The sequence below is a fragment of the Nerophis ophidion genome, linkage group LG26 (assembly GCF_033978795.1).
Source record: "Nerophis ophidion isolate RoL-2023_Sa linkage group LG26, RoL_Noph_v1.0, whole genome shotgun sequence".
Taxonomy (NCBI): Eukaryota; Metazoa; Chordata; class Actinopteri; order Syngnathiformes; family Syngnathidae; genus Nerophis; species Nerophis ophidion.
Window position 1 is genome coordinate 8,108,002 of NC_084636.1, and position 18,755 is coordinate 8,126,756.

Consider the following 18,755-nt stretch of genomic DNA (forward strand, 5'->3'; position numbering starts at 1 on the left):
TTATTATCCCCATGTGTATCAGATTTATTATCCTCCTCCTATGTATCTGATGTAATATAATCATCATCATCAGATGTATCATATCTATAATCATCGCCATATGTATCAGATTTATTATCATCCTCATATGTATCATAATTATTATCATCGTCACATGTATCATATTTATCATCGCCATATATATCATAATATCATCATCATATGTATCATATTTTTTAACATCGTTATATGTATCATATTTATTATCATTGTCATATGTATCAGATTTAATAATATTATCATATATATCAGATTTATTATCGTCGTCATACGTATCATATTAATGATCATCATATGTATCACATTAATTACCATCATTATATGTATAATATTTATTAGCATCCTCCTATGTATCGAATGTATTATCATCATATGTATCATAATTTTTATCATCGTCATATGTATTGTATTTTTATCGTCATATGTATCATATTTATTATCATCCTCGTATGTATATTTGTTGTTATCATCGTCATATGTATCAGATTTATTATCATCATCCTACATATCAGATTTATTATCATCCGCATATGTATCATATTTATTATCATCATCATATGTATCATATTTATTATCATCGGTATGTGTACAGTATCTGATTTATTATAATCATTACATGTATCAGATTTATGATCATTTTCTTATGTATCAGATGTATTATCATCATCATATGTATCAGATTTATTATCATCCCCATATGTATCATATTTATTATCATCGTTATATCTATCAGATTTATTATCATCGCCATATGTATCATATTATTATCATAGGTATCATATTTATCATCATCATCATATTTATTATATGTATTATCATCGTCATATGTATCATATTAATTATCATCATCCATCCATCCATTTTCTAACGCTTATTCCCTTTTTGGGGTTAATTATCATCATATGTATCATATTAATTACCATCATCATGTGTAAAATATTTATTAACTTACTTAATAAAGTTTTACAATATAACTAAAACAATTCTTACTTACTAATGTTTTACAATATAACTAAAACAATTCTTACTTACTGAAGTTTTACAATAGAACTAAAACAATTCTTACTTACTAAAGTTTTACAATACAACTAAAACAATTCTTACTTCCTAAAGTTTTACAATATGACAATTCTTATTTACTAAAGTTTTACAATACAACTATAACAATACTTACTTACTAAAACTTCACAATATAACTAGAACAATTCTTACTTACTTAAGTTTTACAATACAACTAAAACAATTCTTACTTACTAAAGTTTTACAATACAACTAAAACAATTCTTACTTACTAAAGTTTTACGATACAACTAAAACAATTCTTACTTACTAAAACTTCACAATATAACTAGAACAATTCTTACTAACTTAAGTTTTACAATACAACTAAAACAATTTTACTTACTAAAACTTCACAATATAACAAAAAAAATTCTTACTTACTAAAGTTTTACAATACAACTAAAACAATTCTTACTTACTAAAGTTTTACAATATAACTAAAACAATTCTTACTTAATAAAACATCCCATGTGTGATGTCTGTAGGAGTGTTTTCATGCATGTTTGTATGTGCTATCTTAATGTAGTGACATTTTTTTGGGATTATTTCACTTTCACAAATCCCCCAGTAAATCCGCCAAAACATCACTGTGGGGTTATTGAGAAGGTTTAGCTCATTGAAGAGTTAGTCGGGAGTGGACCACTCCTCTTATTGAGTCTGTTTAGTTGTTTGGAGAGTTGGTCAGGAGTGGGCCACTCCTCTTATTGAGTCTTTTTAGTTGTTTGGAGAGTTAGTCAGGAGTGGGCCACTCCTCTTATTGAGTCTGTTTAGTTGTTTGGAGAGTTAGTCTGGAGTGGACCACTCCTCTTATTGAGTCTTTTTAGTAGTCTGAAGAGTTAGTCAGGAGTGGACCATTCCTCTTATTGAGTCTGTTTAGTTTTTTAGAGAGTTAGTCGGGAGTGGGTCACTCCGCTTATTGAGTCTTTTTAGTTGTTTGGAGAGTTAGTCAGGACTGGGCCACTCCGCTTATTGAGTCTGTTTAGTTTTTTTTGAGAGTTAGTCAGGAGTGGGCCACTCCTCTTATTGAGTCTGTTTAGTTGTTTGGAGAGTTAGTCAGGAGTGGGCCACTCCTCTTATTGAGTCTTTTTAACTGATTGGAGAGTTAGTCAGGAGTGGACCATTCCTCTTATTGAGTCTGTTTAGTTTTTTAGAGAGTTAGTCGGGAGTGGGTCACTCCGCTTATTGAGTCTTTTTAGTTGTTTGGAGAGTTAGTCAGGACTGGGCCACTCCGCTTATTGAGTCTGTTTAGTTTTTTTTGAGAGTTAGTCAGGAGTGGGCCACTCCTCTTATTGAGTCTGTTTAGTTGTTTGGAGAGTTAGTCAGGAGTGGGCCACTCCTCTTATTGAGTCTTTTTAACTGATTGGAGAGTTAGTCAGGAGTGGACCACTCCTCTTATTGAGTCTGTTTAGCTGATTGGAGAGTTAGTCAAGCTGATTGGAGAGTTAGTCAGGAGTGGACCACTCCTCTTATTGAGTCTTTTTAGTTGTTTGGAGAGTTAGTCAGGAGTGAACCACTCCTCTTATTGAGTATTTTAGTTGTTTGGAGAGTTAGTCAGGAGTGAACCACTCCTCTAATTGAGTCTGTTTAACTGATTGAAGAGTTAGTCGGGAGTGGACCACTCCTCTTATTGAGTCTTTTTAGTTGTTTGGAGAGTTAGTCAGGAGTGGGCCACTCCTCTTATTGAGTCTGTTTAGTTGTTTGGAGAGTTAGTCAGGAGTGGGCCACTCCTCTTATTAAGTCTGTTTAGTTGTTTGGAGAGTTAGTCTGGAGTGGACCACTCCTCTTATTGAGTCTTTTTAGTAGTCTGAAGAGTTAGTCAGGAGTGGACCATTCCTCTTATTGAGTCTGTTCAGTTTTTTAGAGAGTTAGTCAGGACTGGGCCACTCCGCTTATTGAGTCTGTTTAGTTTTTTTTTAGAGTTAGTCAGGAGTGGGCCACTCCTCTTATTGAGTCTGTTTAGTTGTTTGGAGAGTTAGTCAGGAGTGGGCCACTCCTCTTATTGAGTCTTTTTAACTGATTGGAGAGTTAGTCAGGAGTGGACCACTCCTCTTATTGAGTCTGTTTAGCTGATTAGAGAGTTAGTCAAGCTGATTGGAGAGTTAGTCAGGAGTGGACCACTCCTCTTATTGAGTCTTTTTAGTTGTTTGGAGAGTTAGTCAGGAGTGAACCACTCCTCTTATTGAGTATTTTAGTTGTTTGGAGAGTTAGTCAGGAGTGAACCACTCCTCTAATTGAGTCTGTTTAACTGATTGAAGAGTTAGTCGGGAGTGGACCACTCCTCTTATTGAGTCTTTTTAGTTGTTTGGAGAGTTAGTCAGGAGTGGGCCACTCCTCTTATTGAGTCTGTTTAGTTGTTTGGAGAGTTAGTCAGGAGTGGGCCACTCCTCTTATTAAGTCTGTTTAGTTGTTTGGAGAGTTAGTCTGGAGTGGACCACTCCTCTTATTGAGTCTTTTTAGTAGTCTGAAGAGTTAGTCAGGAGTGGACCATTCCTCTTATTGAGTCTGTTCAGTTTTTTAGAGAGTTAGTCAGGACTGGGCCACTCCGCTTATTGAGTCTGTTTAGTTTTTTTTTAGAGTTAGTCAGGAGTGGGCCACTCCTCTTATTGAGTCTGTTTAGTTGTTTGGAGAGTTAGTCAGGAGTGGGCCACTCCTCTTATTGAGTCTTTTTAACTGATTGGAGAGTTAGTCAGGAGTGGACCACTCCTCTTATTGAGTCTGTTTAGCTGATTGGAGAGTTAGTCAGGAGTGGACCACTCCTCTTATTGAGTCTTTTTAGTTGTTTGGAGAGTTAGTCAGGAGTGGGCCACTCCTCTTATTGAGTCTTTTTAACTGATTGGAGAGTTAGTCAGGAGTGGACCACTCCTCTTATTGAGTCTGTTTAGCTGATTGGAAAGTTAGTCAGGAGTGGACCACTCCTCTTATTGAGTCTTTTTAGTTGTTTGGAGAGTTAGTCAGGAGTGAACCACTCCTCTTATTGAGTATTTTAGTTGTTTGGAGAGTTAGTCAGGAGTGAACCACTCCTCCAATTGAGTATGTTTAACTGATTGAAGAGTTAGTCGGGAGTGGACCACTCCTCTTATTGAGTCTTTTTAGTTGTTTGAAGAGTTAGTCAGGAGTGTACCACTCCTCTTATTGAGTCTGTTTAACTGATTGAAGAGTTGGACGGGAGTGGACCACTCCTCTTATTGAGTCGGTTTAGTTGTTTGAAGAGTTAGTCAGGAGTGGACCACTCCTGTTATTGAGTCTGTTTAGCTGGTTTGAGAACTAAGTTGCGCAGCAAGTGGGTCCACGACCATGACTTCTGTTTTTTTAGCCCACCCTTTGAAGTGCCGTGTTACAGACACCATTAAGAAACAATTAAGGTATGTAAACAAACATTTACACAATATTTCTGTGTAAATAACTCATTTTACAACATATGTATCTGTATTGAACTGTGTGAGAAATTACAAGCCAAGCCCATTTATGAGGTCAGTAGAAGTTTTTTGGTTGAATGATAATAGCAGCACAGGTAAGAGGGGAAGATTTGACAAATCATCACTTCCACAATAAAGTACAACTTAATAAGTACTAAAGTAGTAAAGTTTTATGACGTTTATCAGCCTTCGCTGACGTAAAGCAAACTGCTGACGTGATACGCAACAAAAGGCTCGTAAAAAAAACAAAAAGCAGACTTTGACCGGCGACACCGAGACACGCCCTTTCAAAATAAGACTATTTGCTCCTGCTGAGCACAGTGACCTCATGAAGTCATTGAAAAAGTGAAGGACCATGACCTCAACTTATTGAAGGGACAAACCACGACTTGAACATGACTTGGTGCAAATACAAATCGCAGTCTTCGGAGATCACACGCAACAGGCAGTCTTAGTAGATCACACGCAACACGCAGTCTTAGTAGATCACACGCAACACGCAGTCTTAGTAGATCACACGCAACACGCAGTCTTAGTAGATCACACGCAACACGCAGTCTTAGTAGATCACACGCAACACGCAGTCTGAGTAGATCACACGCAATACGCAGTCTTAGTAGATCACACGAAACAGGCAGTCTTATTAGATCACCACGCAATACACAGTCTGAATAGATCACATGCAACACGCAGTCTTAGTAGATCACACCCAACACACAGTCTTAGTCGATCACACGCAACACACAGTCTTAGTAGATCACACGCAACACACAGTCTTAGTCGATCACACACAACACACAGTCTTAGTCGATCACACGCAACACGCAGTCTTAGTAGATCACACGCAATACGCAGTCTTAGTAGATGACACGAAACAGGCAGTCTTATTACATCACCACGCAATACACAGTCTGAATAGATCACATGCAACACGCAGTCTTAGTAGATCACACCCAACACACAGTCTTAGTCGATCACACGCAACACGCAGTCTTAGTAGATGACACGAAACAGGCAGTCTTATTAGATCACCACACAATACACAGTCTGAATAGATCACATGCAACACACAGTCTTAGTAGATCACACCCAACACACAGTCTTAGTCGATCACACGCAACACGCAGTCTTAGTAGATCACACGCAGTCTTAGTAGATGACACGAAACAGGCAGTCTTATTAGATCACCACGCAATACACAGTCTGAATAGATCACATGCAACACACAGTCTTAGTAGATCACACCCAACACACAGTCTTAGTCGATCACACGCAACACACAGTCTTAGTAGATCACACGCAACACGCAGTCTTAGTAGATCACACGCAACACGCAGTCTTAGTAGATGACACGAAACAGGCAGTCTTATTAGATCACCACGCAATACACAGTCTGAATAGATCACATGCAACACGCAGTCTTAGTAGATCACACCCAACACACAGTCTTAGTCGATCACACGCAACACACAGTCTTAGTCGATCACACGCAACACGCAGTCTTAGTAGATCACACGCAACACGCGGTCTTCTTAGATCACACGCAACACGCAGTATTAGTCGATCATACGCAACACACAGTCTTAGTAGATCACACACAACACACAGTCTTAGTAGATCACACGCAATACGCAGTCTTAGTAGATCACACGCAATACGCAGTCTTAGTAGATGACACGAAACAGGCAGTCTTATTAGATCACCACGCAATACACAGTCTGAATAGATCACATGCAACACGCAGTCTTAGTAGATCACACCCAACACACAGTCTTAGTCGATCACACGCAACACGCAGTCTTAGTAGATGACACGCAACACGCAGTCTTAGTAGATGACACGAAACACACTGTCTTAGTAGATCACACGCAATACGCAGTCTTAGTAGATGACACGAAACAGGCAGTCTTATTAGATCACCACGCAATACACAGTCTGAATAGATCACATGCAACACGCAGTCTTAGTAGATCACACCCAACACACAGTCTTAGTCGATCACAAGCAACACACAGTCTTAGTAGATGACACGAAACAGGCAGTCTTATTAGATCACCACGCAATACACAGTCTGAATAGATCACATGCAACACACAGTCTTAGTAGATCACACCCAACACACAGTCTTAGTCGATCACACACAACACACAGTCTTAGTCGATCACACGCAACACACAGTCTTAGTCGATCACACGCAACACACAGTCTTAGTCGATCACACGCAACACACAGTCTTAGTAGATCACACGCAACACGCAGTCTTAGTAGATCACACGCAACACGCAGTCTTAGTAGATCACACGCAACACACAGTCTTATTAGATCACCACGCAATACACAGTCTGAATAGATCACATGCCACACGCAGTCTTAGTAGATCACACCCAACACACAGTCTTAGTCGATCACATGCAACACACAGTCTTAGTAGATCATACGCAACACGCAGTCTTAGTAGATGACACGAAACAGGCAGTCTTATTAGATCACCACGCAATACACAGTCTGAATAGATCACATGCAACACGCAGTCTTAGTAGATCACACCCAACACACAGTCTTAGTCGATCACACGCAACACGCAGTCTTAGTAGATCACACGCAACACGCAGTCTTAGTAGATCACACGCAACACGCAGTCTTAGAAGATGACACGAAACAGGCAGTCTTATTAGATCACCACGCAATACACAGTCTGAATAGATCACATGCAACACGCGGTCTTAGTAGATCACACCCAACACACAGTCTTAGTCGATCACACGCAACACACAGTCTTAGTCGATCACACGCAACACACAGTCTTAGTAGATCACACGCAACACACAGTCTTAGTAGATCACACGCAGCACGCAGTCTTAGAAGATGACACGAAACAGGCAGTCTTATTAGATCACCACGCAATACACAGTCTGAATAGATCACATGCAACACGCAGTCTTAGTAGATCACACCCAACACACAGTCTTAGTCGATCACATGCAACACACAGTCTTAGTAGATCACACGCAATACGCAGTCTTAGTAGATGACACGAAACAGGCAGTCTTATTAGATCACCACGCAATACACAGTCTGAATAGATCACATGCAACACGCAGTCTTAGTAGATCACACCCAACACACAGTCTTAGTCGATCACAAGCAACACACAGTCTTAGTAGATCACACGCAACACACAGTCTTAGTAGATGACACGAAACAGGCAGTCTTATTAGATCACCACGCAATACACAGTCTGAATAGATCACATGCAACACACAGTCTTAGTAGATCACACCCAACACACAGTCTTAGTCGATCACACACAACACACAGTCTTAGTCGATCACACGCAACACACAGTCTTAGTAGATCACACGCAACACGCAGTCTTAGTAGATCACACGCAACACGCAGTCTGAGTAGATCACACGCAATACGCAGTCTTAGTAGATCACACGAAACAGGCAGTCTTATTAGATCACCACGCAATACACAGTCTGAATAGATCACATGCAACACGCAGTCTTAGTAGATCACACCCAACACACAGTCTTAGTCGATCACACGCAACACACAGTCTTAGTAGATCACACGCAACACACAGTCTTAGTCGATCACACACAACACACAGTCTTAGTCGATCACACGCAACACGCAGTCTTAGTAGATCACACGCAATACGCAGTCTTAGTAGATGACACGAAACAGGCAGTCTTATTACATCACCACGCAATACACAGTCTGAATAGATCACATGCAACACGCAGTCTTAGTAGATCACACCCAACACACAGTCTTAGTCGATCACACGCAACACGCAGTCTTAGTAGATGACACGAAACAGGCAGTCTTATTAGATCACCACACAATACACAGTCTGAATAGATCACATGCAACACACAGTCTTAGTAGATCACACCCAACACACAGTCTTAGTCGATCACACGCAACACGCAGTCTTAGTAGATCACACGCAGTCTTAGTAGATGACACGAAACAGGCAGTCTTATTAGATCACCACGCAATACACAGTCTGAATAGATCACATGCAACACACAGTCTTAGTAGATCACACCCAACACACAGTCTTAGTCGATCACACGCAACACACAGTCTTAGTAGATCACACGCAACACGCAGTCTTAGTAGATCACACGCAACACGCAGTCTTAGTAGATGACACGAAACAGGCAGTCTTATTAGATCACCACGCAATACACAGTCTGAATAGATCACATGCAACACGCAGTCTTAGTAGATCACACCCAACACACAGTCTTAGTCGATCACACGCAACACACAGTCTTAGTCGATCACACGCAACACGCAGTCTTAGTAGATCACACGCAACACGCGGTCTTCTTAGATCACACGCAACACGCAGTATTAGTCGATCATACGCAACACACAGTCTTAGTAGATCACACACAACACACAGTCTTAGTAGATCACACGCAATACGCAGTCTTAGTAGATCACACGCAATACGCAGTCTTAGTAGATGACACGAAACAGGCAGTCTTATTAGATCACCACGCAATACACAGTCTGAATAGATCACATGCAACACGCAGTCTTAGTAGATCACACCCAACACACAGTCTTAGTCGATCACACGCAACACGCAGTCTTAGTAGATGACACGCAACACGCAGTCTTAGTAGATGACACGAAACACACTGTCTTAGTAGATCACACGCAATACGCAGTCTTAGTAGATGACACGAAACAGGCAGTCTTATTAGATCACCACGCAATACACAGTCTGAATAGATCACATGCAACACGCAGTCTTAGTAGATCACACCCAACACACAGTCTTAGTCGATCACAAGCAACACACAGTCTTAGTAGATGACACGAAACAGGCAGTCTTATTAGATCACCACGCAATACACAGTCTGAATAGATCACATGCAACACACAGTCTTAGTAGATCACACCCAACACACAGTCTTAGTCGATCACACACAACACACAGTCTTAGTCGATCACACGCAACACACAGTCTTAGTCGATCACACGCAACACACAGTCTTAGTCGATCACACGCAACACACAGTCTTAGTAGATCACACGCAACACGCAGTCTTAGTAGATCACACGCAACACGCAGTCTTAGTAGATCACACGCAACACACAGTCTTATTAGATCACCACGCAATACACAGTCTGAATAGATCACATGCCACACGCAGTCTTAGTAGATCACACCCAACACACAGTCTTAGTCGATCACATGCAACACACAGTCTTAGTAGATCATACGCAACACGCAGTCTTAGTAGATGACACGAAACAGGCAGTCTTATTAGATCACCACGCAATACACAGTCTGAATAGATCACATGCAACACGCAGTCTTAGTAGATCACACCCAACACACAGTCTTAGTCGATCACACGCAACACGCAGTCTTAGTAGATCACACGCAACACGCAGTCTTAGTAGATCACACGCAACACGCAGTCTTAGAAGATGACACGAAACAGGCAGTCTTATTAGATCACCACGCAATACACAGTCTGAATAGATCACATGCAACACGCGGTCTTAGTAGATCACACCCAACACACAGTCTTAGTCGATCACACGCAACACACAGTCTTAGTCGATCACACGCAACACACAGTCTTAGTAGATCACACGCAACACACAGTCTTAGTAGATCACACGCAGCACGCAGTCTTAGAAGATGACACGAAACAGGCAGTCTTATTAGATCACCACGCAATACACAGTCTGAATAGATCACATGCAACACGCAGTCTTAGTAGATCACACCCAACACACAGTCTTAGTCGATCACATGCAACACACAGTCTTAGTAGATCACACGCAATACGCAGTCTTAGTAGATGACACGAAACAGGCAGTCTTATTAGATCACCACGCAATACACAGTCTGAATAGATCACATGCAACACGCAGTCTTAGTAGATCACACCCAACACACAGTCTTAGTCGATCACAAGCAACACACAGTCTTAGTAGATCACACGCAACACACAGTCTTAGTAGATGACACGAAACAGGCAGTCTTATTAGATCACCACGCAATACACAGTCTGAATAGATCACATGCAACACACAGTCTTAGTAGATCACACCCAACACACAGTCTTAGTCGATCACACACAACACACAGTCTTAGTCGATCACACGCAACACACAGTCTTAGTCGATCACACGCAACACACAGTCTTAGTAGATCACACGCAACACGCAGTCTTAGTAGATCACACGCAACACGCAGTCTTAGTAGATCACACGCAACACACAGTCTTATTAGATCACCACGCAATACACAGTCTGAATAGATCACATGCCACACGCAGTCTTAGTAGATCACACCCAACACACAGTCTTAGTCGATCACATGCAACACACAGTCTTAGTAGATCATACGCAACACGCAGTCTTAGTAGATGACACGAAACAGGCAGTCTTATTAGATCACCACGCAATACACAGTCTGAATAGATCACATGCAACACGCAGTCTTAGTAGATCACACCCAACACACAGTCTTAGTCGATCACACGCAACACGCAGTCTTAGTAGATCACACGCAACACGCAGTCTTAGTAGATCACACGCAACACGCAGTCTTAGTAGATCACACGCAACACGCAGTCTTAGAAGATGACACGAAACAGGCAGTCTTATTAGATCACCACGCAATACACAGTCTGAATAGATCACATGCAACACGCAGTCTTAGTAGATCACACCCAACACACAGTCTTAGTCGATCACACGCAACACACAGTCTTAGTAGATCACACGCAACACGCTGTCTTAGTAGATCACGCGCAACACGCAGTCTTAGTAGATGACACGAAACAGGCAGTCTTAGTAGATCACCACGCAATACACAGTCTGAATAGATCACATGCAACACGCAGTCTTGGTAGATCACACCCAACACACAGTCTTAGTCGATCACACGCAACACACAGTCTTAGTCGATCACACGCAACACGCAGTCTTAGTAGATCACACGCAACACGCAGTCTTAGTAGATGACACGAAACAGGCAGTCTTATTAGATCACCACGCAATACACAGTCTGAATAGATCACATGCAACACGCAGTCTTAGTAGATCACACCCAACACACAGTCTTAGTAGATCACACGCAACACACAGTCTTAGTCGATCACACGCAACACACAGTCTTAGTAGATCATACGCAACACGCAGTCTTAGTTGATGACACAAAACAGGCAGTCTTATTAGATCACCACGCAATACACAGTCTGAATAGATCACATGCAACACGCAGTCTTAGTAGATCACACGCAACACAGTCTTAGTAGATCACACGCAACACGCTGTCTTAGTAGATCACACGCAACACACAGTCTTAGTAGATCACACGCAACACGGCCACTCAGAGTAGACACCATTTGAGTTGTTTGGATCCGAGTCAAGCAGACCAGACTTTGTGACATCACCTGTTTGTTCCCAGTTCTTGACACTTTCCTGGTCCCTGCTCACGCTGCCCAGCACCTCCCTTGGCACAGGCTCCATGCGGTCGTCCATCTTGTCCTGGCTGCTGGGCCGGGACACCTCCATGGCCTTCTTGAAGAAGCCCCGCAGCTCCTGGAAGTCCATTCCTTGGAGGTCCTGGGTCAAGGCCGCTCGCTCCTCAGAACTCAGCTGGTCCCAGAACCTCAGGAGGTGAGCCTGGTCGGCCTCAGCCAACCTGTGGAGGAGGTCCGTGTTCTTGGCGTCCATGTTCTTGGCGTCCTTGTTCTTGGCGTCCTTGTCGAGGGAAGGAGAGGTTTGGCAAAGTAAAACACACCGAGGGTGATTTATTAGCAAACCCTTTGGATTATGGGCGGGTTGAAGGCGCTGACAGGAACACACGGACTGGCACGCACACGCCCAACACGCTCTAAAGTCAAACATTAACTATGAAATCATCAAATATCAGCTGCTTGGAAACAATGTTGATAACTCTATGAGTACCTTCCGATATTTATCAACCATATATACACTTTATACATGTAATATTTACATCATGTAAGTATATATGTAGTATCTAGTAACATTCATAATAACATGTACTATATACATGATGTAAGTATGTATGTAATGTAGTAGCATTCATAATAACATGTACTATATACATCATGTAAGTATATATGTAGTATCTAGTAACATTCATAATAACATGTACTATATACATGATGTAAGTATGTATGTAATGTAGTAGCATTCATAATAACATGTACTATATACATGATGTAAGTTTATATGTAGTTTCTAGTAACATTCATAATAACATGTAATATATACATGATGTAAGTATATATGTAGTATCTAACATTCATAATAACATGTAATATATACATGATGTAAGTATATATGTAGTATCTAGTAACATTCATAATAACATGTACTATATACATGATGTAAGTATGTATGTAATGTGGAAACATTCATAACATGTAATATATACATGATGTAAGTATATATGTAGTATCTAATAACATTCATAATAACATGTAATATATACTTGATGTAAGTATATACGTTGTATTTAGTAACATTCATAATAACATGTAATATATACATGATCTAAGTATGTATGTAGTATCTAGTAACATTCATAATAACATGTAATATATACATGATGTAAGTATATATGTAGTATCTAGTAACATTCATAATAACATGTACTATATACATGATGTAAGTATGTATGTAATGTGGAAACATTCATAACATGTAATATATACATGATGTAAGTATATATGTAGTATCTAATAACATTCATAATAACATGTAATATATACTTGATGTAAGTATATACGTTGTATTTAGTAACATTCATAATAACATGTAATATATACATGATCTAAGTATGTATGTAGTATCTAGTAACATTCATAATAACATGTAATATATACATGATGTAAGTATATATGTAGTATCTAGTAACATTCATAATAACATGTACTATATACATGATGTAAGTATGTATGTAATGTGGAAACATTCATAACATGTAATATATACATGATGTAAGTATATATGTAGTATCTAATAACATTCATAATAACATGTAATATATACTTGATGTAAGTATATACGTTGTATTTAGTAACATTCATAATAACATGTAATATATACATGATCTAAGTATGTATGTAGTATCTAGTAACATTCATAATAACATGTAATATATACATGATGTAAGTATATATGTAATATCTAGTAATATTCATAACATGTAATATATACATGATGTAAGTATGTATGTAATGTAGTACCATTCATAATAACGTGTAATATATACATGATGTAGGTATATATGTAGTATCTAGTAACATTCCTAATAACATGTAATATATACATGATGTAGGTATATATGTAGTATCTAGTAACATTCCTAATAACATGTAATATATACATGATGTAAGTATATATGTAGTGTCTAGAAACATTCCTAATAACATGTAATATATACATGATGTAAGTATATATGTAGTATCTAGTAACATTCCTAATAACATGTAATATATACATGATGTAAGTATATATGTAGTATCTAGTAACATTCCCAATAACATGTAATATACACATGATGTAAGTATGTATGTAGTATCTAGTAACATTCATAATAACATGTAATATATACATGATGTAAGTATATATGTAGTATCTAGTAACATTCATAACATGTAATATATACATGATGTAAGTATGTATGTAATGTAGTACCATTCATAATAACGTGTAATATATACATGATGTAGGTATATATGTAGTATCTAGTAACATTCCTAATAACATGTAATATATACATGATGTAAGTATATATGTAGTATCTAGTAACATTCCCAATAACATGTAATATATACATGATGTAAGTATATATGTAGTATCTAGTAACATTCCTAATAACATGTAATATATACATGATGTAAGTATATATGTAGTATCTAGTAACATTCCTAATAACATGTAATATATACATGATGTAAGTATATATGTAGTATCTAGTAACATTCCTAATAACATGTAATATATACATGATGTAAGTATATATGTAGTATCTAGTAACATTCCCAATAACATGTAATATATACATGATGTAAGTATATATGTAGTATCTAGTAACATTCCTAATAACATGTAATATATACATGATGTAAGTATATATGTAGTGTCTAGTAACATTCATAATAACATGTAAAATATACAAACCCTGTTTCCATATGAGTTGGGAAATTGTGTTAGATGTAAATATAAACAGAATAAAATGATTTGCAAATCCTTTTCAACCCATATTCAGTTGAATATGCTACAAAGACAACATATTTGATGTTCAAACTGATAAACTTTTTGTTGTTGATCCATTAGAAATTGATGCCAGCAACACGTGACAAAGAAGTTGGGAAAGGTGGCGATAAGTACTGATAAAGTTGAGAAATGCTCATCAAACACTTATTTGGAACAACCTACAGGTGTGCAGGCTAATTGGGAACAGGTGGGTGCCATGATTGGGTATAAAAACAGCTTCCCAAAAAATGCTCAGTCTTTCACAAGAAAGGATGGGGCGAGGTACACCCCTTTGTCCACAACTGTGTGAGCAAATAGTCAAACAGTATAAGAACAACGTTTCTCAAAGTGCAATTGCAAGAAATTTAGGGATTTCAACAACAATGACCATATACTGTATCAAAAAACGACATCAATCTCTAAAGGATATCACCACATGGGCTCAGGAACACTTTTGAAAACCACTGTCACTAAATACAGTTTGTCGCTACATCTGTAAGTGCAAGTTAAAGCTTTACTATGCAAAGCGAAAGCCATTTATCAACAACATCCAGAAACACCGCCGGATTCTCTGGGCTCGAGATCATCTAAGATGGACTGATGCAAAGTGGAAAAGTGTTCTGTGGTCTGACGAGTCCACATTTCAAATTGTTTTTGGAAATATTCAACATTGTGTCATCCGGACCACAGGGGAAGCGAACCATCCAGACTGTTATCGACGCAAAGTTCAAAAGCCAGCATGTGTGATGGTATGGGGGTGCATTAGTGCCCAAGGCATGGGTAACTTACACATCTGTGAAGGCACCATTAATGCTGAAAGGTACATACAGGTTTTGGAGCAACATATGTTGTTATCAGACTAGACTTGATATCATATGTGATATTTCTGCTGGACTTCATATCAGACTAGACTTAATATATGTGATACTTCTGCTAGACTTGATAACATATGTGATATTTCTGCTGGACTTGATATCAGACTAGACTTGATATCATATGTGATATTTCTGCTAGACTTGATCAGAGTATGTGATATTTCTGCTGGACTTCATATCAGACTAGACTTGATATCAGAGTATGTGATATTTCTGCTGGACTTGATGTCAGACTAGACTTGATATCATATGTGATATTTCTACTGGACTTGATATCAGACTAGACTTAATATATGTGATACTTCTGCTACACTTTATATCATATGTGATATTTCTGCTAAACTTGATATCATATGTGATATTTCTGCTGGACTTCATATCAGACTAGACTTGATATTGTGATATTTCTGCTGGACTTGATATCAGAGTATGTGATATTTCTGCTGGACTTCATATCAGACTAGACTTGATATCATATTTGATATTTCTGCTGGACTTTACATCAGACTAGACTTGATATCATATGTGATATTTCTGCTGGACTTGATATCAGACTAGACTTAATATATGTGATACTTTTTCTAGACTTGATAACATGTGATATTTCTGCTAAACTTGATATCATATGTGATATTTCTGCTGGACTTGATATCAGACTAGACTTTATATCATATGTGATATTTCTGCTGGACTTGATATCAGACTAGACTTAATATATGTGATACTTTTGCTAGACTTGATAACATGTGATATTTCTGCTAAACTTGATATCATATGTGATACTTCTGCTGGACTTTATATCAGACTAGACTTGATATCATATGTGATATTTCTGCTGGACTTCATATCAGACTAGACTTGATATCATATATGATATTTCTGCTGGACTTGATATCAGACTAGACTTAATACATGTGATTCTTCTGCTAGACTTGATAACATATGTGATATTTCTGCTAAACTTGATATCATATGTGATATTTCTGCTGGACTTGATATCAGACTAGACTTTATATCATATGTGATATTTCTGCTGGACTTGATATCAGACTAGACTTAATATATGTGATACTTTTTCTAGACTTGATAACATGTGATATTTCTGCTAAACTTGATATCATATGTGATATTTCTGCTGGACTTGATATCAGACTAGACTTTATATCATATGTGATATTTCTGCTGGACTTGATATCAGACTAGACTTAATATATGTGATACTTTTGCTAGACTTGATAACATGTGATATTTCTGCTAAACTTGATATCATATGTGATACTTCTGCTGGACTTTATATCAGACTAGACTTGATATCATATGTGATATTTCTGCTGGACTTCATATCAGACTAGACTTGATATCATATATGATATTTCTGCTGGACTTGATATCAGACTAGACTTAATACATGTGATTCTTCTGCTAGACTTGATAACATATGTGATATTTCTGCTAAACTTGATATCATATGTGATATTTCTGCTGGACTTGATATCAGACTAGACTTGATATCATATGTGATATTTCTACTGGACTTGATATCAGACTAGACTTAATATATGTGATACTTCTGCTACACTTTATATCATATGTGATATTTCTGCTAAACTTGATATCATATGTGATATTTCTGCTGGACTTCATATCAGACTAGACTTGATATTGTGATATTTCTGCTGGACTTGATATCAGAGTATGTGATATTTCTGCTGGACTTCATATCAGACTAGACTTGATATCATATTTGATATTTCTGCTGGACTTTACATCAGACTAGACTTAATATCATATGTGATATTTCTGCTGGACTTGATATCAGACTTAATATATGTGATACTTTTTCTAGACTTGATAACATGTGATATTTCTGCTAAACTTGATATCATATGTGATATTTCTGCTGGACTTGATATCAGACTAGACTTTATATCATATGTGATATTTCTGCTGGACTTGATATTAGACTAGACTTAATATATGTGATACTTTTGCTAGACTTGATAACATGTGATATTTCTGCTAAACTTGATATCATATGTGATATTTCTGCTGGACTTCATATCAGACTAGACTTGATATCATATATGATATTTCTGCTGGACTTGATATCAGACTAGACTTAATACATGTGATTCTTCTGCTAGACTTGATAACATATGTGATATTTCTGCTAAACTTGATATCATATGTGATATTTCTGCTGGACTTGATATCAGACTAGACTTGATATTGTGATATTTCTGCTGGACTTGATATCAGACTAGACTTTATATCATATGTGATATTTCTGCTGGACTTGATATCATATGTGATACTTCTGCTGGACTTTATAGCAGACTAGAGTTGATGTCATATGTGATATTTCTGCTAGACTTCATATCAGACTAGGCTTGATATCATATGTGATATTTCTGCTGGACTTGATATCAGACTAGACTTAATATACGTGATACTTCTGCTAGACTTGATAACATATGTGATATTTCTGCTGGACTTGATATCAAACTAGACTTGATATTGTGATATTTCTGCTAGACTTGATATCAGAGGATGTGATATTTCTGCTGGACCTGATATCAGACTAGACTTGATATCATTGTGATATTTCTGCTGGACTTGATATCAGACTAGACTTAATATACGTGATACTTCTGCTAGACTTGATAACATATGTGATATTTCTGCTGGACTTGATATCAAACTAGACTTGATATTGTGATATTTCTGCTAGACTTGATATCAGAGGATGTGATATTTCTGCTGGACCTGATATCAGACTAGACTTGATATCATATGTGATATTTTCTGCTAGACTTTTATGGGCACAATAGTTTACTCCCATTAGCTACAATGTTAGCCACCTCCCACTTGCCGTATTTTACAACCTAGAATGCATAAAATTAAATTAAAACATGTTTTCTTGTCTTTCATATGGATTGTGAATAAATAACAACATTAAAAGAAAACACTTGGTTGACATTTATTTTGAAAAGTACGAATGTAAATCTCGGTTTTGCGTTTTATTTTTATTTGTTCACATTGCTGGCAAATACATACAAGCACCAATTTCTTCCTGAAACGA

The 18,755-nt window shown here is 37.9% G+C and overlaps 1 protein-coding gene across 2 annotated transcripts in view; it reads right to left on the reverse strand.

Moving 5' to 3' along the window:
- LOC133543812 (UDP-N-acetylhexosamine pyrophosphorylase-like) overlaps positions 1-18,755 on the reverse strand; it is a 36,982-nt gene that overhangs the window by 17,817 nt on the left and 410 nt on the right. For both annotated transcript variants that reach the window (XM_061888616.1, XM_061888615.1), the window contains exon 2: positions 11,963-12,272. In XM_061888616.1, coding sequence (XP_061744600.1) covers positions 11,963-12,245 — 283 coding nt within the window. In that variant the 5' untranslated portion in view covers positions 12,246-12,272. The remainder of the gene's footprint in view (positions 1-11,962; positions 12,273-18,755) is intronic.